Source organism: Hyla sarda, chromosome 1, assembly GCF_029499605.1.
Source record: "Hyla sarda isolate aHylSar1 chromosome 1, aHylSar1.hap1, whole genome shotgun sequence".
Taxonomy (NCBI): domain Eukaryota; kingdom Metazoa; phylum Chordata; class Amphibia; order Anura; family Hylidae; genus Hyla; species Hyla sarda.
Window position 1 is genome coordinate 384245626 of NC_079189.1, and position 23822 is coordinate 384269447.

At 49.1% G+C, this 23822-nt stretch overlaps 2 protein-coding genes across 6 annotated transcripts in view; one reads left to right on the forward strand and one right to left on the reverse strand.

The window, feature by feature from the left end:
- The window catches only part of ZNF367 (zinc finger protein 367), a 77458-nt gene that overhangs the window by 42589 nt on the left and 11047 nt on the right, over positions 1 to 23822 (reverse strand). The gene's annotated exons all lie outside the window — the stretch shown is intronic.
- Positions 1 to 23822, forward strand: part of HABP4 (hyaluronan binding protein 4) — a 79684-nt gene that overhangs the window by 4733 nt on the left and 51129 nt on the right. For 2 of the 5 annotated variants that reach the window (XM_056524953.1, XM_056524980.1), the window contains exon 1: positions 10886 to 10958. The exons of the other annotated variants lie outside the window; for them this stretch is intronic. In XM_056524953.1, the coding sequence (XP_056380928.1) occupies positions 10892 to 10958 (67 nt within the window). In that variant the 5' untranslated portion in view covers positions 10886 to 10891. Of the gene's footprint in view, positions 1 to 10885; positions 10959 to 23822 lie in introns of those variants that run through there. 5 annotated transcript variants of the gene reach the window in all.

Here is a 23822-nt window from a genome sequence, read left to right on the forward strand (position 1 = left end):
CTCAGCAGTCTGTATGGAGGGGGCTCCAGACTCCTGCCCGCTCCATACTATGCAGCCTCCAGCTGTTCTCAGTAGCCGGGGGCCGATGTGAGGTGGAAATTTGCGACCCGTGCAGACTTGCGACAGCTCCTCCCCAAATTTCAACCTCACAACGCCGCTAATAGCCAGCATGCGGTGATCACCGCGGCTGGCTATTAACCCTTTAGATCGCAGTCTAAAGGGACATGTGAATGCTCCCTGGTGGGCTAGTGGGGTGGATCACACCCTCTCAGCACGATCGCGGGGGGGGGGGGGGGAGATCCATTATAGCGGTAGCCGGAGGGCTTACCTCGGTTCCCTAGTGTCTGTGGCTCTGTCATTGATAGATCCTGGCTGGGCGAGGCTCTATCAATGGATCACAGATCAATGGAGTTCAATAGAACTCTATTGATCTGTATGAAGAATCTAATGATTACTCATAAAAGTCTAATAAAGTGTAAAAAAAAAAAGTTTTAATAAATGTTTAAAAGACACACATTAACCCCTTTGATGTTAAAAGTTCAAATCACCCCCTTTTCCTATATAAAAACATATAAACATGCGTGCGCAATTGTTCAAACTATTAAAATATGACACTATGTATCCCATACGGTAAATTACGTAAATGTAAAAAAAAAAAATACCAAACCACAGAATTGCAATTTTTATAATATCCCCCCCCCCCCCCCCCCCCCAACAAAAAAAAACTAACGTTTTAGGCTAAGTTTCCACATGGTTTTTTTCTGGCAGTTTTTGGAATACTGCCACTGCAGTTTTTGAGCCAAAGCCAGAAGTGTATTTAAAAGGAATAGGACATATAAAGGAAGGACTTACACTTCTCCTCCCTTATGGATCCGCTTCTGACTTTGGCTCAAAAACTGCAGTGGCAGTTATCCAAAAACTGACAGAAAAAGTGGAAAACTAAGCGGAAACTTAGCCAAAAAGTGATTTAAAAAGTCAGATCAATACCAAAACGGTACAATACAAAAAACAGATTATGGTGCAAAAAATACAATTTTTTTTTTTTTTTTTTTTTAAAGCTACAGGGGTCAAATTTTTTTTTTACATTTGTAAAACATTACAGAAACTATACAAATCTGGTATTGCTGTAATCAGGCCAGCCTAAAGTATCAAAACAACATATTAGCTCCACCACAAGGTAAATGGCGTAGAAAAGAAAACCACCAAATTAGCAAAATTATCTTTTACTATTACAATTTCACTTCATCGATAAAATATATATATATATATATATATATATATATATATATATATGTATCTATTTGGTTTGGAGAATATGTTATTGAAAAATCAAAGTATCATTATAGTAGGTAGTTATGGCTATTATAGGGCAAGGAGGAAAAAACTAGAGGGAAAAAGCGAAAATTGGCCCGGACAAGTGGATCGTCATCAGGGACAAGTAGATTTTGCTCCATTTTAGTCCCGTGGACAAGTAGTTTTTTTTATTAAATTTCCACACCCCTGATATACATACACACACACGTACATGTTACGCCGAGCGCTCCGGGTCCCCGCTCCTCCCCGGAGCGCTCGCTACACTCCTCTCACTGCAGCGCTCCGGTCGGTTCCACGGACCCGGGGCGCTGCGATACCGCCTCTGGCCGGGATGCGATTCGCGATGCGGGTAGCGCCCGCTCGCGATGCGCACCCCGGCTCCCGTACCTGACTCGCTCTCCGTCAGTTCTGTCCCGGCGCGCGCGGCCCCGCTCCCTAGGGCGCGCGCGCGCCGGGTCTTTGCGATTTAAAGGGCCACTGCGCCGCTGATTGGCGCAGTGGTTCCAATTAGTGTTTACACCTGTGCACTTCCCTATATCACCTCACTTCCCCTTCACTCCCTCGCCGGATCTTGTTGCCTTAGTGCCAGTGAAAGCGTTTCCTTGTGTGTTCCTAGCCTGTGTTCCAGACCTCCTGCCGTTGCCCCTGACTACGATCCTTGCTGCCTGCCCCGACCTTCTGCTACGTCCGACCTTGCTTCTGTCTACTCCCTTGTACCGCGCCTATCTTCAGCAGCCAGAGAGGTTGAGCCGTTGCTAGGGGATACGACCTGGTCACTACCGCCGCAGCAAGACCATCCCGCTTTGCGGCGGGCTCTGGTGAAAACCAGTAGTGACTTAGAACCGATCCTCTAGCACGGTCCACGCCAATCCCTCTCTGGCACAGAGGATCCACTACCTGCCAGCCGGCATCGTGACAGTAGATCCGGCCATGGATCCCGCTGAAGTTCCTCTGCCAGTTGTCGCTGACCTCACCACGGTGGTCGCCCAGCAGTCACAACAGATTGCGCAACAAGGCCAACAGCTGTCTCAACTGACTGTTATGCTACAACAGTTACTACCACAGCTCCAGCAACCATCTCCTCCGCCAGCTCCTGTACCTCCTCCGCAGCGAGTGGCCGCTTCTGGACTACGACTATCCTTGCCGGATAAATTTGATGGGGACTCTAAGCTTTGCCGTGGCTTCCTTTCCCAATGTTCATTACACTTGGAGATGATGTCGGACCAGTTCCCCACTGAAAGGTCTAAGGTGGCTTTCGTAGTCAGCCTGCTGTCTGGAAAAGCCCTGGCTTGGGCCACACCGCTCTGGGACCGCAATGACCCCGTCACTGCCTCTGTACACTCCTTCTTCTCGGAAATTCGAAGTGTCTTTGAGGAACCTGCCCGAGCCTCTTCTGCTGAGACTGCCCTGTTGAACCTGGTCCAGGGTAATTCTTCCGTTGGCGAGTATGCCGTACAATTCCGTACTCTTGCTTCTGAATTATCCTGGAACAATGAGGCCCTCTGCGCGACCTTTAAAAAAGGCCTATCCAGCAACATTAAAGATGTTCTGGCCGCACGAGAAATGCCTGCTAATCTTCATGAACTTATTCACCTAGCCACTCGCATTGACATGCGTTTTTCCGAAAGGCGTCAGGAGCTCCGCCAAGATATGGACTCTGTTCGCACGAGGCGTTTCTTCTCCTCGGCTCCTCTCTCCTCTGGTTCCCTGCAATCTGTTCCTGTGCCTCCCGCCGTGGAGGCTATGCAGGTCGACCGGTCTCGCCTGACATCTCAAGAGAGGACACGACGCCGCATGGAGAACCTCTGCCTGTACTGTGCTAGTACCGAACACTTCCTGAGGGATTGTCCTATCCGCCCTCCCCGCCTGGAAAGACGTACCCTGACTCCGCACAAAGGTGAGACAATCCTTGATGTCCACTCTGCTTCTCCACGTCTTACTGTGCCTGTGCGGATGTCTGCCTCTGCCTTCTCCTTCTCTTCTGTGGCCTTCTTGGACTCTGGATCTGCAGGAAATTTTATTTTGGCCTCTCTCGTCAACAGGTTCAACATCCCAGTGACCAGTCTCACCAGACCCCTTTACATCAATTGTATAAACAATGAAAGATTGGACTGTTCCATACGTTTCCGCACGGAGCCCCTTCTAATGAGCATCGGATCTCATCACGAGAGGATTGAACTTTTGGTCCTCCCCAATTGCACCTCGGAAATTCTCCTTGGACTTCCCTGGCTTCAACTTCATTCCCCAACCCTGCATTGGTCCACTGGGGAGATCAAGAGTTGGGGGCCCTCTTGTTCCAAGGACTGTCTAAAACCGGTTCCCAGTAACCCTTGCCGTAACTCTGTGCTTCCTCCAGTAACCGGTCTCCCTAAGGCCTATATGGACTTCGCGGATGTTTTCTGCAAAAAACAAGCGGAGACTCTACCTCCTCACAGGCCTTATGATTGTCCTATCGACCTCCTCCCGGGCACTACTCCACCCCGGGGCAGAATTTATCCTCTCTCTGCCCCAGAGACTCTTGCCATGTCTGAATACGTCCAGGAGAATCTAAAAAAGGGCTTTATCCGTAAATCCTCCTCTCCTGCCGGAGCCGGATTTTTCTTTGTGTCCAAAAAAGATGGCTCTCTACGTCCTTGCATTGACTACCGCGGACTTAATAAAATCACGGTTAAGAACCGCTACCCCTTACCCCTCATCTCTGAACTCTTTGATCGCCTCCAAGGTGCCCACATCTTTACTAAATTGGACTTAAGAGGCGCCTATAACCTCATCCGCATCAGAGAGGGGGATGAGTGGAAAACAGCATTTAACACCAGAGATGGACACTTTGAGTATCTGGTCATGCCCTTTGGCCTGTGCAACGCCCCTGCTGTCTTCCAAGACTTTGTTAATGAAATTTTTCGTGATCTGTTATACTCCTGTGTTGTTGTATATCTTGATGATATCCTAATTTTTTCGGCCAATCTAGAAGAACACCGCCAGCATGTCCGTATGGTTCTTCAGAGACTTCGTGACAATCAACTCTATGCTAAAATTGAGAAATGTCTGTTTGAATGCCAATCTCTTCCTTTTCTAGGATACTTGGTCTCTGGCCAGGGACTACAAATGGATCCAGATAAACTCTCTGCCGTCTTAGATTGGCCACGCCCCTCCGGACTCCGTGCCATCCAACGTTTTTTGGGGTTCGCCAATTATTACAGGCAATTTATTCCACATTTTTCTACCATTGTGGCTCCTATTGTGGCTTTAACCAAAAAAAATGCCGATCCCAAGTCTTGGCCTCCTCAAGCGGAAGACGCCTTTAAACGACTCAAGTCTGCCTTCTCTTCGGCTCCCGTGCTCTCCAGACCTGACCCATCTAAACCCTTCCTATTGGAGGTTGATGCCTCCTCAGTGGGAGCTGGAGCTGTCCTTCTACAAAAAAACTCTTCCGGGCATGCTGTTACTTGTGGGTTTTTTTCTAGGACCTTCTCTCCGGCGGAGAGGAACTACTCCATCGGGGATCGAGAGCTTCTAGCCATTAAATTAGCACTTGAGGAATGGAGGCATCTGCTGGAGGGATCAAGATTTCCAGTTATTATTTACACCGATCACAAGAACCTCTCATACCTCGAGTCTGCCCAACGGCTGAATCCTCGTCAGGCCAGGTGGTCTCTGTTCTTTGCCCGATTTAATTTTGAAATTCACTTTCGGCCTGCTGATAAGAACATTAGGGCCGATGCTCTCTCTCGTTCCTCAGATGCTTCTGAAATTGAACTCTCTCCTCAACACATCATTCCTCCTGACTGCCTGATTTCCACTTCTCCAGCCTCCATCAGGCAAACTCCTCCAGGAAAGACCTTTGTTTCTCCACGCCAACGCCTCGGAATCCTCAAATGGGGTCACTCCTCCCATCTCGCAGGTCATGCGGGCATCAAGAAATCTGTGCAACTCATCTCTCGCTTCTATTGGTGGCCGACTCTAGAGACTGATGTGGTGGACTTTGTGCGAGCCTGCACTATCTGTGCCCGGGATAAGACTCCTCGCCAGAAGCCCGCTGGTTTTCTTCTTCCTCTGCCTGTTCCCGAACAACCTTGGTCTCTGATTGGTATGGATTTTATTACTGACTTACCCCCATCCCATGGCAACACTGTTATTTGGGTGGTCGTTGATCGATTCTCCAAAATGGCACATTTCATCCCTCTTCCTGGTCTTCCTTCAGCGCCTCAGTTGGCTAAACAATTTTTTGTACACATTTTTCGTCTTCACGGGTTGCCTACGCAGATCGTCTCGGATAGAGGCGTCCAATTTGTGTCTAAATTCTGGAGGGCTCTCTGTAAACAACTCAAGATTAAATTAAATTTTTCTTCTGCATACCATCCTCAATCCAATGGACAAGTAGAAAGAATTAACCAGATCTTGGGTGACTATTTACGACATTTTGTTTCCTCCCGCCAGGATGACTGGGCAGATCTTCTACCTTGGGCCGAATTCTCGTATAATTTCAGAATCTCTGAATCTTCCTCCAAATCCCCGTTTTTCGTGGTGTACGGCCGTCACCCTCTTCCCCCCCTCCCTACCCCCTTGCCCTCTGGTCTGCCCGCTGTGGATGAAATTTCTCGTGATCTTTCCATCATATGGAGAGAGACCCAAAATTCTCTCTTACAGGCTTCTTCACGCATGAAGAGATTCGCGGATAAGAAAAGAAGAGCTCCTCCCATTTTTTCCCCTGGAGACAAGGTATGGCTCTCCGCCAAATATGTCCGCTTCCGTGTCCCTAGCTATAAGTTGGGACCACGCTATCTTGGTCCTTTCAAGATTTTGCGCCAGATTAATCCTGTCTCTTACAAACTTCTTCTTCCTCCTTCTCTTCGTATTCCTAATGCCTTTCATGTTTCTCTTCTTAAACCACTTATCATTAACCGTTTCTCTCCCAAATCTGTTCCCCCCACTCCTGTCTCCGGCTCCTCGGACATCTTCTCCGTCAAAGAAATTTTAGCATCTAAAAAGGTCAGAGGGAAAACCTTCTTTTTAGTGGATTGGGAGGGTTGTGGTCCAGAAGAGAGGTCCTGGGAACCTGAGGACAATATCCTGGACAAAAGTCTGGTCCTCAGGTTCTCAGGCTCCAAGAAGAGGGGGAGACCCAAGGGGGGGGGTACTGTTACGCCGAGCGCTCCGGGTCCCCGCTCCTCCCCGGAGCGCTCGCTACACTCCTCTCACTGCAGCGCTCCGGTCGGTTCCACGGACCCGGGGCGCTGCGATACCGCCTCTGGCCGGGATGCGATTCGCGATGCGGGTAGCGCCCGCTCGCGATGCGCACCCCGGCTCCCGTACCTGACTCGCTCTCCGTCAGTTCTGTCCCGGCGCGCGCGGCCCCGCTCCCTAGGGCGCGCGCGCGCCGGGTCTTTGCGATTTAAAGGGCCACTGCGCCGCTGATTGGCGCAGTGGTTCCAATTAGTGTTTACACCTGTGCACTTCCCTATATCACCTCACTTCCCCTTCACTCCCTCGCCGGATCTTGTTGCCTTAGTGCCAGTGAAAGCGTTTCCTTGTGTGTTCCTAGCCTGTGTTCCAGACCTCCTGCCGTTGCCCCTGACTACGATCCTTGCTGCCTGCCCCGACCTTCTGCTACGTCCGACCTTGCTTCTGTCTACTCCCTTGTACCGCGCCTATCTTCAGCAGCCAGAGAGGTTGAGCCGTTGCTAGGGGATACGACCTGGTCACTACCGCCGCAGCAAGACCATCCCGCTTTGCGGCGGGCTCTGGTGAAAACCAGTAGTGACTTAGAACCGATCCTCTAGCACGGTCCACGCCAATCCCTCTCTGGCACAGAGGATCCACTACCTGCCAGCCGGCATCGTGACAGTACAAACAGATATAAGTATTGTATGCTTATACATGTTTTACTTCATCATAGCTCTGTCCTCTCATACTGTATACATAGGATAGGTAATTTAACCCTTACTCACCCCCATTTGCCAGGGTCAGGGTTTTTGTTTAAAGTCCTATACAAGTCTATGGGAAATATATGTTACTGCATAACTTCCAAACGGCTGGAGATATTTTGATAATACTTGGTCACATGTTACTTATATGTCCACTTAAAATATAGGATAGTTAATTTAACCCTTAACTACCCCCATTTGTGAGGGTCAGGGTTTTTGTTCAAAGTCCCATGCAAATCAATATGAAATGTATGTTCCCACATAACTTCTGTACGACTGGAGATATTTCAATACCTGGTACATATATTACAGGTCGGAATATGAGGACGGGATAGGAGGTCGAGATAGGAGGTTGACATAGGAGGACGGGATGGTCGGGATAGGAGGTCGAGATAGGAGGATGGGATACGAAGACAGGATAGGAGGTGGAGATAGGAGGACGGGATAGGAGGATGGGATAGGAGGTCGGGATAGGAGGTCGAGATAGGAGGTCGAGATAGGAGGTCGGGATAGGAGGTCGAGATAGGAGGTCGGGATAGGAGGACGGGATAGGAGGACGGGATAGGAGGACGGGATAGGAGGACGGGATAGGAGGACGGGATAGGAGGACGGGATAGGAGGACGGGATAGGAGGTCGGGATAGGAGGTCGAGATATGAGGAGGGGATAGGAGGATGGGATAGGAGGTTGGGGTATGATGACAGGAGTTGAGATATGAAAACAATATATGGGGATGGAATATGAAGTCAAAAGCTTCCTCCTTTGTTGATTTTCCTCCCCAACAAGGATGAGGAAGGAAAAACCGGGCAATGCCGGGTACTCAGCTAGTATATATATATATATATATATATATATATATATATATATATATATACATATATATCAGGGCTTGTTTTTTGTGTCAACAATTATAATAATAATGCCATCACTCATTTTTTTTTTTTTCAAGTGAAATTTTTTATTAAAGATTTTGTCAAGTATACAATTCCAAATAATGGAAAAAATATATATATATATACAAATGACATTAGAAAGGGTCGGAACCCTGTAGTCATCAGGTTAACATGGGCCATCACTCATTTTACCACCAAATCTATAGTGAAACAAAAAAAAATTATTTCTGGGGCAAAACTGAAAAAAACAAAACATTTTGTAACTTTTGGGGTTTCGATTTGTACGCAGTGCACTTTTCAACAAAAATGACATCTTTAGGTCCATACAGTTACAATTTATTTTGTTTTACTACTTTAAAAAAAATTATAACCTTTTGCACGAAAATTGTCCTCTACTGACCCTTATAACTTTCATTTTTCAGTATATGGGGATATATATATTTTTTTACATATATGCCATTCACTGTGTGGTTAAATTGACATTGGAGGGGGGGGGCGTGGCCTGCTGCGGACTGAGATGGCCGCTTAGTTCTTGTGCTCCCGCTCCACGAGGCCCTAAATAAGCTAATTTAGCCTCCCTATGCCCGCCACCTGATGCCTAGAGGGACCCGCCACCGGAGGAAAGTCCCTCCCACCTGCCTGAACACTCCGCTCCCCTGGCTCCATCACCCGGTACCTTTCACCGGTCTACTCCTCGGCCCCGGGATCTCCGTCCTCTCTCCCGGGGTCAGCCCGCATCCTCCGCTCCTGCTCTGTGGATCCCGTGGTGGACGGCGGGACCCAGCCTCTGCTGACGCCAGTCGGACCTGCTGCACCCCGGTGTGCTCCCCGGTCCTTGCCTCCGGGGAGCACACAGAGGGGTCTGTTGAATGCTGGGCGACCCCGCTGCTTCACCCCTGTGTGGTTGCTAGGATCCCGGTGGCACCACACTCCGGAGCTCACCACGTGCTCCCACCGCACTGTTCTGCACGGAGCAGGTAAGCTGCTGCCCTGCTCCACTATTGTTTGGGGCTCCTCCACAGTTTTCTCCTGCTGCCCCTGCCAGCTTACCCTCCTGGGCCTCATCTCCCCCAGGGTCTGTGGAGGTTCCTGATCCTGGACTGTTGAAGGAAGTGCCCTCAGCCCTGCAAGTGCCTCCCGCCACAGTGCTCTTGGTCTCAGTGGACCCCAGTCTTCTAGCCCTTTCACCTCAGTCCCCCCATATGGCGGCACTGGACTGGGCTGCTACCCCTTTTCACCTGCCTCCCCCTCCCTGTCCATGGCTGGTGACAGACTACCCCCCTGGGACTTCCTCACTGCATGCTAATGGCTCCCCTAAACAACAGAGGGTCATGCCTGCCAAGCATCACTCTGCAGGTGCCCGTGGGGCAGAGAGTCAGCTGGACCCATCATCCTCCTCTGTCCCTTGTTGGCCCCCTCCCCCTACGGCTGCTCACTCTTTCTGGGGCGTGGGACTGGACTCAAATTTGGCCTGTTCTGGGGTCCCTGCATTGACCCTGACTCCTCCTGATCTTGTTCTGCTGATCTCTCAACTTGAACAGCAAAAACAAAAGAAAACAATAAGAAAACAAAAATCTCTCAACTCCCTAACAAAGAGGACTTTAAAGTTCTCGTAGCGGAAGTTAAAGATGCCTTCAGGGCCGAAATATCCGAACTTTGCAGAGATTTACAATATGTTACTGGCAGAGTTGATGACTTAGAAGGGGAGTATGATTCTACCAGGTCCTAAATCGCCCAGCTGCAAGCCACTGTTTCTGCTCAATCTGAATTTCTGGGTGACCTTCATTCTCATGTAGAAGACTTGGACAACAGAGGGAGGCGCAACAATATCAGGGTCCGGGGTCTCCCTGAGGCCACCCAGGCTGAAGACTTGCACGTTGGAAGCCATTTTCAACATGATTTTGGGTGAGCCCCATCGTACAGGATCAAGCTGGACCATGCTCACCAGGCCCTCCGCCCGCGCCCCTGTGCTGCGTTGCTGACTTCCAGTTGAAGGAGCGGATTATGGCTAAATCTCGCTCCCTCCGGAACTTTGACGGGGCCCCAATTCAGCTGTTCCAGGATCTCTCCTGGATCACCCTGCGCAAACGGAGGATGCTCCAGCCCCTACACTTGCTGCTTTGCGATCTGCCCAGGTGCCGTACAGATGGTCCTTCCCGTTTGCCCTCCAAGCTAGACTGGATGGACGCTCTGCTGTCTTGCGGTCCTTTGCTGATCTCTCTGAATTTTGTGCCACTCTGGACCTCCCGGTGCCACAGCTGACGGACTGGGGCCTGGCACTTCCGCCTCCGCTCTACCTCCCATGTGGCAACCTGTCCGTGGGAATCGTCAAGGGGCTGGCCGCCCTCGCACCTATTCGGGTGCCCGTGCTTCCAAATCGGACCCTCCCTGACCAATACCGGGACTTTAGTGTTGAGCCTTGAGTGTCTTTTTGGGACTTCCTCCTGTTGATTTTTTTTTCTTTATGCTTGTTGCTTGAAATGTTGTTTCTCTTCTGTGAAATGCCCCCCCCCCCCCCCCCCCCCGAGGCCGTAACAAACTTTGATATGTTGTTGCTTTTATTTTTTGGCTTGTTGTATTGCATTTGTTTGGTCTCCCCTCTGGCATCCTTGCCATTGGTTTATTTACAATCTTGTTTCCTTGTTGTCCCCTCCTTTCCGTGTTGTCTTGTTTGTTGCCCCTTCTCTCGTCCTGTTTTCTGTATCCCGGTCTTTCTCTTGTCCTCATCTCTCCTGTTTGCTCTTTCTCTCTACAGGTCTGAATGGCTCCCACAGGAATTCTCCCCGCTTCTTCCCTTCCCTCTCTCCCCCTGGGACATGATGGTCTGAGTAAGTGCCCTGCTTTATTGTTTATCCACACACACCAATCCCCTCATGGCTAAGTGCGTCTCTCTGAATGTCAAGGGCCTCAATTCTCCTGCGAAAGGACGCCTGCTGCAGAGGGAGCTGATTTTTCTCAGAGGCGATATCGTCTTCCTTCAGGAGATGTACTTTGACGGGATGGGATCCTTCTATTTCCTTCAACACCTCTATCCTCAAGTTTTTTCAGCCACTGCGGGCAAGGAAGTTGCGGGGGTGGCTATTCTTATCTCTAGGTCCTGTCCTCTTCAGGTCTCCTCCTCTTTCCTCAGATCCTTTTTTTCCGTCTGGTCCTCTCTCGCCTCCACAAGTTCCCTCCCTCGGCTTGGCTCTTGGGTGGTGATTTTAACTTGTTTTTTTCCTCTTCCGTCGATCGGTTTTCTTCGGTGGGTGCACCTCCTCCCCCCTCCTTACTGCGTCTCTCAGCGCTTTTTCGGCGGCTGGTACACTCGGTGATACCTTATGACCTCTGGCGGATTAATCATCCTGCTGACTGCTCTTTTTCCTTCTACTCGCACCCTCACAAGCTCCACTCCCGTATTGACTACTTCTTTGGTAATCTCCCTATGGTCCGCATGCTTTCTTCTGCTTCTCTGGAACCTATCTCCTGGTCTGACCATGGTCCTGTTCTGGTCTCTTTCTCTCCCTTTGCTTCCTCCACGCGCCACTGTCACTGGCGCCTTAATGATTGCCTTCTTAAAACTCCTCCTTCCAGGGACTCGATCCAGGTGAGCATACAAACTTACTTTGTGGATAATGAGGGAACTGTATCCTATCAGGCAACTCTATGGGAAGCTCACAAGGCGGTGATTCGCGGCCATTGTATTGCCTGCGGTTCCCGCCTGAAACATGACGCTGTGGCTCGCTCCCAGGAACTCAGGGCCCGTATTACTTACTTAGAGTCTCTCCTTGTGACCTCATCCTCGCTCTCGGTGCTGAGGCGCCTGGTCGCGGCTCGGTCCCAATTGAGTGACCTGGTTCTTCATAAAGTCGAGTGCCAACTGTTATACGCCAGGCAACGTTTCTATGAGAAGAGCAACAAAGCCCACACGGTGCTGGCGCGTCACCTCCGGGATCATGCTGCCCAGGCTCGCTCTGCCTTGAGAGACCCCTCTGGTGTCCTACAGCACCATCCTGACTCAGTTTCTAATCTCTTCTTTGACTACTACTCCAAACTTTATTCTCTACCTTCACAGTTGCCCTCAGACCCTGGAGATCGAGCTGCCGCCCTTGACTCCTTCCTTTTTCATTGTAGCCTCCCGACTCTTTCAGCGGCTGACAGAGATTCTCTGAAGGCCTCTATTACCCTTGAGGAACTCACGGAGGTCCTTAAGTCTCTCCCGGCAAGGCGCTCTCCGGGTCCTGATGGCTTCACTTATCTGTCCTACAAGACCTATTCCTCTCTACTTCTCCCCCACCTAGTTTCTCTCTTCAACTCTTTCCTGGGGGGTGAGGGGCCCCCGCAGTCCTTTCTCCATTCACTAATTACTCTGATCCCCAAACCTGGTAAGGACCCCCACGATTGTTCAAGCTACCGGCCAATCGCTCTCCTTAACTCAGATCTGAAGATATTTTCTAAACTCCTGGAGAACCGCCTTTGTCGTTTTATGCCTACCCTCATCCACAAAGACCAAGTGGGCTTTATCCCACAGGGGGGTGATAACACGAGACGGGTGGTCGATCTAGTAGAGGAGGCCTTGGTCTTGAGCTTGGATGGCGAAAAGGCTTTTGATGGGCTGGGTTAGCCCTTCCCCTCCAAAAATTTTGCATATCGGGGAACTTCCTTTCAGCAATGCGGGGTCTCTACTCCTCCCCTACTGCTTCTCTTAAGCTCCCTCATTCTTCCTTTTCCTCTTTTACTCTGTGCAATGGTACTAGACAGGGGAGTCTGCTGTCCCCCCTGATCTTTGCGTTATGTATTGAGCCCCTTGTTGCCTTGATTCGGGGGGACCCAGACATCTCTTGCGTTTCTCTCCATGACAGAGATTTTAAAATCTGCCTCTTTGCTGATGATATCCTACTCACTCTTACTAATCCTCTTATCTCCTTCCCTACTTTGTATAAGCTGCTCCATGCCTATGGTCGGGTGTCTGGCTATAAGTGTGCAACACAAAAAGAGAAACACAGCTGCACATCCACCATTTGTAATTTGATCTACTTGCTTCTCAGCATAATTTCAAAAACTAACAGGTTGTTAGTATACATTTTGATCAAAAAGTACAAGCCCACTCGCCACGTCAAGGCCACCTCTTTAGAGTGGGTCCCTAACCTAACACTGGTGTAGCCCCCGGCGGCGACCACCGCCTCCGAGACCCCATGCCCAAAGGCCCAAATGGTGGATGGATGTATGGACCTATTGCTTTCGGAGGTTTGCTCTTCTTTCTTCTTTTTCTCCTTTGCACTCTTTTCTTTATCACCCTGACTTCCCTCCTGGACTGACCTCAGACATGGTTAGGGTGTGGGGCTCCCGTGGTGTTTTCTGTTGGGCTGATGTGGTGGACCCCCGATCTCAATCCCTTCTCCCCTTCAGTCAACTGGTTTCTCGATGGGACCTCCCCTCCTCTGAGGAGACACGCTACACACAGCTACGTACTTATCTCTCCTCACAGCGGAGTTCTTTGACTGTGTCTTTGCTGACTGGTTTAGAGCAGTTGGGTAGGGTTGGTCCTCTGACGAAGGGACTTCTCTCCAGCATCTATTTCTTTCTCCTCTTCCCTCCTGATGGCCCCTCTCCCTCTCATCAATACATGGGACGTTGGGAAGAGGCCCTTCATGTCATCATACCTTCTCCCCAATGGCAATGCATCTGGGAAAGGGCTTCCAAAGCTTCTATTTGCACTGCCTATAAAGAAACTCAATATAAAATACTTATGGGATGGTACCACACCCCAGTCCTACTTAACAAGCTCAATCCTGTCATCCCTCCCCAGTGCTGGTGCTGTGGAGTGGAGTGGAGTTGAGTTCTGTTTTCCATATATTCTGGTCTTGCCCCCTGATAACTCCCTTCTGGGTAAAGGTACAAGGGCTGATTCGGGAAGTCCTGGGCCCTGTGATTCCCCTCGACCCCTTGGTCTTCCTTTTCCATCTGTCCACTAAGTTGTTGGCCAAAAAGACTTTCAAACTATTCTTACATATTGTCCTCGCTGCCAAAACCCTCATAGCTAAGTATTGGAAGAACACCCTGCCCCCCTCGGTTGATGAACTTGTTGTCAGGTTCGCTCACTGGAATCTCTCACAGCTTCACTGAACAATACCCTTCCGCACTTCCTGTCTATCTGGGACCCGTGGGATAGGTTTATTGATAGTAGTCCTCTTTGACCTGTTCTTCTCTTCCTCCCTCGGACTATCTCTCCCTTCTTTTTCTTTCCTTGCCCCTTCTATCCCCCCCTTCCTCTTGTTTTTCCCTTCCCCCTCCTTCTTGTTGAGTGTTTTCCCGAGTTTTTCCCTCTTGTTCTTCCCCCTAACCCCCCCCTTTTTTCCCTATTTTCTCTGGTTGACCCCTTTGCTATTGAAGTTGCACTTTTGTGTCATTCTTACCGAGCTCTTTATTTGACTGGATTGGCTTCCGTTAGCACTGTTTTTGCCATACCACTCAGGGTCATTTGTAATGCTGTGACTTATTTTGTTCTCCTAAGTTGGAGACGTTGTGCTCTGCCTTTATCTCTGTACTTTATTGTGTTGCAAACTACGAAAATCTCTAATAAAAACTTAGTTTAAAAAAAAAAAAAAAAAAAAACATTTACATTGGAATGTAATATGCACCGTAAATAAAAGAAAGATTTGCACCACAGAAGCAACTCTGGACTGTAAGTGCCCCCCTGCTTTATTCTTGTTTACATTATTTTATTTCACACCTTAACCCTTTAACCCCTTAACAACGCAGGACGTATATTTACATCCTGCGCCGACTCCCGCGATATGAAGCGGGATCGCGCTGCGATCCCGCATCATATCGCGTGGGTCCCGGCGCTAATCAACGGCTGGGACCCGCGGCTAATACCACACATCGCCGATCGCGGCGATGTGCGGTATTAACCCTTTAGAAGCGGCGGTCAAAGCTGACCGCCGCTTCTAAAGTGAAACTGAAAGTATCCCGGCTGCTCAGTCGGGCTGTTCGGGACCGCCGCGGTGAAATCGCGGCGTCCCGAACAGCTGATCGGACACCGGGAGGGCTCTTACCTGCCTCCTCGGTGTCCGATCGACGAATGACTGCTCCGTGCCTGAGATCCAGGCAGGAGCAGTCAAGCGCCGATAATGCTGATCACAGGCGTGTTAATACACGCCTGTGATCAGGATGAGAGATCAGTGTGTGCAGTGTTATAGGTCCCTATGGGACCTATAACACTGCAAAAAAAAGTAAAAAAAAAGTGTTAATAAAGGTCATTTAACCCCTTCCCTAATAAAAGTTTGAATCACCCCACTTTTCCCATAAAAAAAATAAAACAGTGTAAAAAAAAATAAAAATAAACATATGTGGTATCGCCGCGTGCGTAAATGTCCGAACTATAAAAATATATTATTAATTAAGCCGTACGGTCAATGGCGTACGCGCAAAAAAATTCCAAAGTCCAAAAAAGCGTATTTTGGTAACTTTTTATAACATTAAAAAATGAATAAAAAGTGATCAAAAAGTCAGATCAAAACAAAAATCATACCGATAAAAACTTCAGATCACGGCGCAAAAAATGAGTCCTCATACCGCCCCGTACGTGGAAAAATAAAAAAGTTATAGGGGTCAGAAGATGACATTTTTAAACGTATAAATTTTCCTGCATGTAGTTATGATTTTTTCCAGAAGTGCGACAAAATCAAACCTATATAAGTAGGGTATCATTTTAACCGTATGGACCTACAGAATAATGATAAGGTGTAATTTTTACCAAAATATGCACTGCGTAGAAACGGAAGCCCCCAAAAGTTACAAAATGGCGTTTTTTTTTTCGATTTTGTCGCACAATGATTTTTTTTTCCGTTTCGCCGTGCATTTTTGGGTAAAATGACTAATGTCACTGCAAAGTAGAATTGGCGACGCAAAAAATAAGCCATAATATGGATTTTTAGGTGGAAAATTGAAAGGGTTATGATTTTTAAAAGGTAAGGAGGAAAAAACGAAAGTGCAAAAACGGAAAAACCCTGAGTCCTTAAGGGGTTAAGGACCACAGGTTTTTTCATTTTTGCACTTTTGTCTTTTCCTCCTCACTTTCTAAAAATCATAATGCTTCCAATTTTCTACCTACAAACTCATATGAGGGCTTGTTTTTTGCACCACCAATTTTACTTTGTAATGACATCAATAATTTCACCACAAAATCTATGGTAAAACCAGAAAAAAATATTTGTGAAAATGGCATTTTGTAATTTTGTGGGCTTTCGTTTCTATGTAGCGCACTTTTTGGTAAAAATGACACCTTATCTTTATTCTGTAGGACCATACAATTAAAATGATACCCTACTTATATAGATTTGATTTTGTTTTACTTCTGTTAAAAAATTATAACTTTATGCACGAAAATTAGTAGGTTTAAAATTTCCTCTTCTGATCCCTATAACTTTTTTATTTTTCCACATACGGGCCAGTATGAGGGCTCCTTTTAATCTGAAGTTTTTATTGGTACCATTTTTGTATTGATCAGACTTTTTGATCGCTTATTCATTTTTTCATGATATCTAAAGTGACCAAAAATACGCCATTTTGGACTTTGGAATTTTTTTGCGTGTATGCCATTGACCGTGCGGTTTAACCCCTTAAGGACCCAGCCAATTTTCACTGTAGGTCACGGCCATTTTTTGCACATCTGACCACTTTCACTTTAAGCATTAATAACTCTGGGATGCTTTTACCTTTCATTCTGTTTCCGAGATTGTTTTTTCGTGACATTCTACTTTATGTTAGTGGTAAAATTTTGTCAATACTTACTAAATTTTGTCTTACACTTACAAGATTGTAGATGTGCGACCATGTCTGTTTCTTCTACCTGAATTCACATTGTGTTTTCTATCCCCTCCTTTTTTTTTTTTGAACATGTGTCTGCACTCTTCCCCACCCCCTCAGCCCAACCCTATATAAGTAGTAGTTAGCTACACAAGGGCCATTTCTTTCCTAGCAGCCTCCCAGTCTGACTGGGAGAGCATGGTAAGTGTGCTGTTACACCTTGTTCACACTGGTGTGGTGCTGTGCGGCGTACGTTGCTGCCGTGGCGCCGTGTATGTGGGAGGTGCGACCCATAGACTGGTTTGAGTGGCATTGGGGCCGCTCTGCCAGTGGGTCGTTCCCCCCTTGGGCACTGGTGTCGCGGCGGTGGTGGTCGCCGCCCAGTGCTACGCCATTTTATGCTAGGGACGTTAGGGACCCACTCTAAATAGGTGGCCTTGACGTGGAGAGTGGGCTTGTACTTTTTGATCAAAGATGTATACTAACAACCTGTTAGTTTTTGATATTATGCTGAGAATCAATTAGATCATTTTACAAGATTGTAGATGTGCGACCATGTCTGTTTCTTCTACCTAAATTCACATTGTTGTCACGATGCCGGCTGGCAGGAGGTGGATCCTCTGTGCCAGAGAGGGATAGCGAGGACCGTGCTAGTGGACCGGTTCTAAGACACTACAGGTTTTCACCAGAGCCCGCCGCAAAGCGGGATGGTCTTGCTGCGGCGGTAGTGACCAGGTCGTATCCACTAGCAACGGCTCACCTCTCTGGCTGCTGAAGATACAGAAGATAGGCGAGGTACAAGGGAGTAGGCAGTAGCAAGGTCGGACGTAGCAGAAGGTCGGGGGCAGGCGGCAAGGTTCGTAGTCAAGGGAGATAGCAAAGGTACTGGTACACAGGGTATAAACACACAAAGAACGCTTTCACTGGCACTAAGGCAACAAGATCCGGCAAGGGAGTGCAAGGGAGGAGACTAGATATAGCCAGGGAACAGGTGGGAACAAATTAAGCTAATTGGGCCAGGCACCAATCATTGGTGCACTGGCCCTTTAAGTCTCAGGGAGCTGGCGCGCGCGCGCCCTAGAGAGCGGAGCCGCGCGCGCCAGCACATGACAGCAGGGGACGGGAACGGGTAAGTGACCTGGGATGCGATTCGCGAGCGGGCGCGTCCCGCTGTGCGAATCGCATCCCCAACGGCCATGACAGAGCAGCGCTCCCGGTCAGCGGGACTGACCGGGGAGCTGCAGGGAAAGAGACGCCGTGAGCGCTCCGGGGAGGAGCGGGGACCCGGAGCGCTAGGCGTAACAGTACCCCCCCCCTTAGGTCTCCCCTTCTCTTTATCGGGTAACTGCCTCCCCTGGGATGAGGACACCGGGAAAGGATGGAGGGATTCCTCAACGGCAGGCAGAACCGCAGGAGTAGGAATGGGGAGAGAGGGCAGAGGGCGGGACCTGGCACGGGGCAGTGTGACACCAGGACGAGGGCCATGAGGGGACACAGAAGCTTGCCTGATGGAACTGGGAGGGGGGGAGGGGTATTTCCTGTGGCAGGCAGAGTCCTTAATGACCTTAGGGGGACCAGATACAGGAGGAACCACAGAGTTACGGCAAGGGTTACTGGGAACCGGTTTTAGACAGTTCTTGGAACAAGAGGACCCCCAACTCTTGATCTCCCCAGTGGACCAATCCAGGGTTGGGGAATGAAGTTGAAGCCAGGGAAGTCCAAGGAGAATTTCCGAGGTGCAATTGGGGAGGACCAAAAGTTCAATCCTCTCGTGGTGAGATCCGATGCTCATAAGAAGGGGCTCCGTGCGGAAACGTATGGTACAGTCCAACCTGGCTCCGTTGACCGCGGAAATGTGGAGTGGCTTGACAAGACGGGTCACCGGAATACGGAATTTATTCACAAAGGAGTCCCGAATAAAATTCCCAGAAGCTCCAGAGTCCAGGCAGGCCACGGCTGAGAGGGGAGAGCTGGCTGAAGTGGAAATCCGAACAGGTACCGTGAGACGTGGAGAAGCCGACTTGGCATCAAGAGACGCCACACCCACGAGAGCTGAGTGCGAGCGTGCGTTTCCCAGACGTGGAGGACGGATTGGGCAATCCACCAGAAAATGTTCAGTACTGGCACAGTACAAACAAAGATTCTCTTCCTTACGGCGATTCCTCTCTTCCAGGGTCAGGCGAGACCGATCCACTTGCATGGCCTCCTCGGCGGGAGGCCTAGGCGCAGATTGCAGTGGAGACTGTGGGAGAGGTGGCCAGAGATCTAAGTCTTTTTCCTGGCGGAGCTCTTGATGCCTCTCAGAAAAACGCATGTCAATGCGAGTGGCTAGATGAATGAGTTCATGCAGGCTAGCAGGAGTCTCTCGTGCGGCCAGAACATCTTTAATGTTGCTGGATAGGCCTTTTTTAAAGGTCGCGCAGAGAGCCTCATTATTCCAGGAAAGTTCAGAAGCAAGAGTACGGAATTGTATGGCGTACTCGCCAACGGAGGAATTACCCTGGACCAGGTTCAGCAGGGCAGTCTCAGCAGAAGAGGCTCGGGCAGGTTCCTCAAAGACACTTCGAATTTCCGAGAAGAAGGAGTGTACAGAGGCAGTGACGGGGTCATTGCGGTCCCAGAGCGGTGTGGCCCATGACAGGGCTTTTCCAGACAGAAGGCTGACTACGAAAGCCACCTTAGACCTTTCAGTAGGAAACTGGTCCGACATCATCTCCAAGTGCAGGGAACATTGTGAAAGAAAGCCACGGCAAAACTTAGAGTCCCCATTAAATTTGTCCGGCAAGGACAGGCGGAGGCTAGGAGTGGCCACTCGCTGCGGAGGAGGTGCAGGAGCTGGCGGAGGAGATGATTGCTGATGAAGTTGCGACTGAAGTTGGTGCACAATGGTGGACATTTCCGACATCTGGTGGGTTAGATGGGCGATCTGTCGGGCTTGCTGGGCGACCACCGTGGTGATATCAGAGGCAACTGGCAGGGGAACCTCAGCGGAATCCATGGCCGGATCTACTGTCACGATGCCGGCTGGCAGGAGGTGGATCCTCTGTGCCAGAGAGGGATAGCGAGGACCGTGCTAGTGGACCGGTTCTAAGACACTACAGGTTTTCACCAGAGCCCGCCGCAAAGCGGGATGGTCTTGCTGCGGCGGTAGTGACCAGGTCGTATCCACTAGCAACGGCTCACCTCTCTGGCTGCTGAAGATACAGAAGATAGGCGAGGTACAAGGGAGTAGGCAGTAGCAAGGTCGGACGTAGCAGAAGGTCGGGGGCAGGCGGCAAGGTTCGTAGTCAAGGGAGATAGCAAAGGTACTGGTACACAGGGTATAAACACACAAAGAACGCTTTCACTGGCACTAAGGCAACAAGATCCGGCAAGGGAGTGCAAGGGAGGAGACTAGATATAGCCAGGGAACAGGTGGGAACAAATTAAGCTAATTGGGCCAGGCACCAATCATTGGTGCACTGGCCCTTTAAGTCTCAGGGAGCTGGCGCGCGCGCGCCCTAGAGAGCGGAGCCGCGCGCGCCAGCACATGACAGCAGGGGACGGGAACGGGTAAGTGACCTGGGATGCGATTCGCGAGCGGGCGCGTCCCGCTGTGCGAATCGCATCCCCAACGGCCATGACAGAGCAGCGCTCCCGGTCAGCGGGACTGACCGGGGAGCTGCAGGGAAAGAGACGCCGTGAGCGCTCCGGGGAGGAGCGGGGACCCGGAGCGCTAGGCGTAACAATTGTGTTTTCTATCCCCTCCTTTTTTTTTTTTTTGAACATGTGTCTGCACTCTTCCCCACCCCCTCAGCCCAACCCTATATAAGTAGTAGTTAGCTACACAAGGGCTTTTTAACTTTGAAGCTCTCTGCTTACAAGGAAAATGAATATTCCAAATAAATTATATATTGATTCACATATACAATATGTCTACTTTATGTTTGCATCATAAAGTTGACATGTTTTTACTTTTAGAAGATACCAGAGGGCTTCAAAGTATAGCAGCAAATTTCCAATTTTTGACAAAATTTTCAAAATCGAAATTTTTCAGGGACCAGTTCGGTTTTGAAGTGGATTTGAAGGGCCTTCTTATTAGAAATACCCCACAAATGACCCCATTATAAAAACTGCCCCCCTCAAAGTATTCAAAATGACATTCAAAAGGTTTGTTAACCCTTTAGGTGTTTCACAGGAATAGCAGCAAATTGAAGTTTTACAAGGGGTAAAAGGAGAGAAATCTTCCTAAAATGTGTAACCCAATTTCTCTCTAGTAAGAAAATACCTCATATGTGTATGTCAAGTGTTTGGCGAGTGCAGTAGAGGGCTCAGAAGGGAAGGAGCGACAGTGGGATTTTGGAGAATTAGTTTTTCTGAAATGGTTTTTTGGGGGCATGTCACATTTAGGAAGCCCCTATGGTGCCATAACAGCAAAAAAAAAAAAACATGGCATACTATTTTGGAAGCTACACCCCTCAAGGCACGTAACAAGGGGTCCAGTGAGCCTTAACACCCCACAGGTGTTAAAGTTGGATGTGTAAATGATTTTTTATTTTTTCACTAAAATGCTAGTTTTCCCTCAAATAATTTTTTTTTACAATGGATAATAGGACAAAATGCCCCCCAAAATTTGTGGCCCCATCTCTTATGAATATGGAAATACCCCATGTGTGGACGTCAAGTGCTCTGCTGGCGCACTACAATGCTCAGAAGAGAAGGAGTGCCATTGAGCTTTTGGGGAAAAAAATTGTTTGGAATGGAAGTCAGGGGCCATGTGCGTTTACAAAGCCCCTCGTGGTGCCAGAACAGTGGACCCCCCCACATGTGACCCCATTTTGGAAACTACACCCCTCACAGAATGTAATAAGGGGTGCAGTGAGTATTTACACCCCACTGGCATTTGAAAGATCTTTGGAACAGTGGGCTGTGGAAATGAAAAATTAAATTTTTCATTTTCACGGACCACTGTTCCAAAAATCTGTCAGACACCTGTGGGGCGTAAATGCTCATTGTACCCCTTATTACATTATGTGAGGGGTGTAGTTTCCAAAATGGGGTCACATGTGGTTATTTCTTTTTTTGCGTTTATGGCAGAACCGCTGTAAAATCAGCCACCCCTATGCAAATCACCAATTTAGGCCTCAAATATACATAGTGCACTCTCACTCCTGAGCCTTGTTGTGTGCCCGCAGAGCATTTTATGCCCACATATGGGGTATTTCCGTATTCAGGAAAAATTGCGTTACAAATTTTGGGGGTCTTTTTTTCCTTTTAACGCTTTTCATAAGGGGTAAAAGGAGAAAAAGCCCCCCAAAATTTGTAGTGCAACTTTTACGGAAATACCCCATATGTGGCCCTAAACTGTTTCCTTGGAATACAACAGGGCTCCGAAGTGAGAGAGCGCCATGTGCATTTGAGGACTAAATTAGGGATTGCATAGGGGTGGACATATGGGTATTCTATGCCAGTGATTCCCAAACAGGGAGCCTCCAGCTGTTGCTAAATTCCCAGGATGCCTGGACAGTCAGTGGCTGTCCGGAAATGCTGGTAGTTGTTGTTTTGCAACAGCTGGAGGCTCCGTTTTGGAAACACTGCCATACAATAAGTTTTAAATTTTTATTGGGGGGGACAGTATAAGGGGTGTATATGTAGTGTTTTACCCTTTATTATGTGTCAGTGTAGTGTAGTGTTTTTAGGGTACATTCGCACTGGCGTGTTACGGTGAGTTTCCCGCTAGGAGTTTGCGCTGCGGCAAAAAATTCGCTGCAGCCCAAACTTGAAGCAGGAAACTTACTGTAAACCTGCCCGTGTGAATGTACCCTGTACGTTCACATGGGGGAGACAAACCTCCAGCTGTTTCAAAACTACAACTCCCAGCATGTACTGACAGACTGTGCATGTTGGGAGTTGTACTTTTGCAACAGCTGGAGGCACACTGGTAAGTTCTGTTACCTAACTCAGTATTTTCCAACCAGTGTGCCTCCAGCTGTTGCAAAACTACAACTCCCAGCATGTACTGACCGCCGAAGGGCATGCTGGGAGATGTAGTTATGCAATAGCTGGAGGTACACAACTACAACTCCCAGCATTCCAGACAGCTGTTTGGGCATGCTGGGATTTGCAGTTTTGCAACATCTGGAGGGCTACAGTTTTAGAGAACACTGCAAAGTGATCTCGCTGTTGAAAAACTACAAATCCCAGCATGCCCAGACAGCAAACAGCTGTTTGGGCATGCTAGGAGTATTAGTTTTGCAAGATCTGGAAGAATACAGTTTAGAGATCACTGTATAGTGGTCTCCAACTGTAGCCCTCCAGCTGTTGCAAAACGACATATTCCAGCATGCCCAAACAGCTGTCTGGGCATGCTGGTAGTTGTAGTTTTGCAACATCTGGAGGGCTACAGTTAGAGACCACTGTATAATGGTCTCAAACTGTACCCTCCAGATATTGCTAGGCAACTCACCGGCTTCCGTACGATCCAGCCGCACGACATCGCTGCCCGCCGATTTCCGTCGCCCGCAGCCTCCGTCACCCGCCCGGACGGGTAAGTGGCTGTTCGGCGCCGGTCCCTGTCGTTTCCCCATCCTGCCCCGCCTATTGTGGGTGGGCAGGACGGGGAAAACGATAGTTAACCCCCCCCCGCCCCCGATCTTCTATTGGTGGTCGTGTCTAGACCACCAATAGCAGGGATAGGAGGGGTGGCACCCCTGCCACCTCACTCCTATCCCTTCAGGGGGATCGTGGGTGTCTTAGACAACCGTGATCCCCCTTATATTCCGGGTCACCATAGACCCGGAATGACCCGGAATCGCGCAAATCGCAAGTGTGAATTCACTTGCGATTTTCCGCGATCGCCGACATGGGGGGTCTGACGACCCCCCTGGGCGTTTGCACGGGATGCCTGCTGAATGATTTCAGCA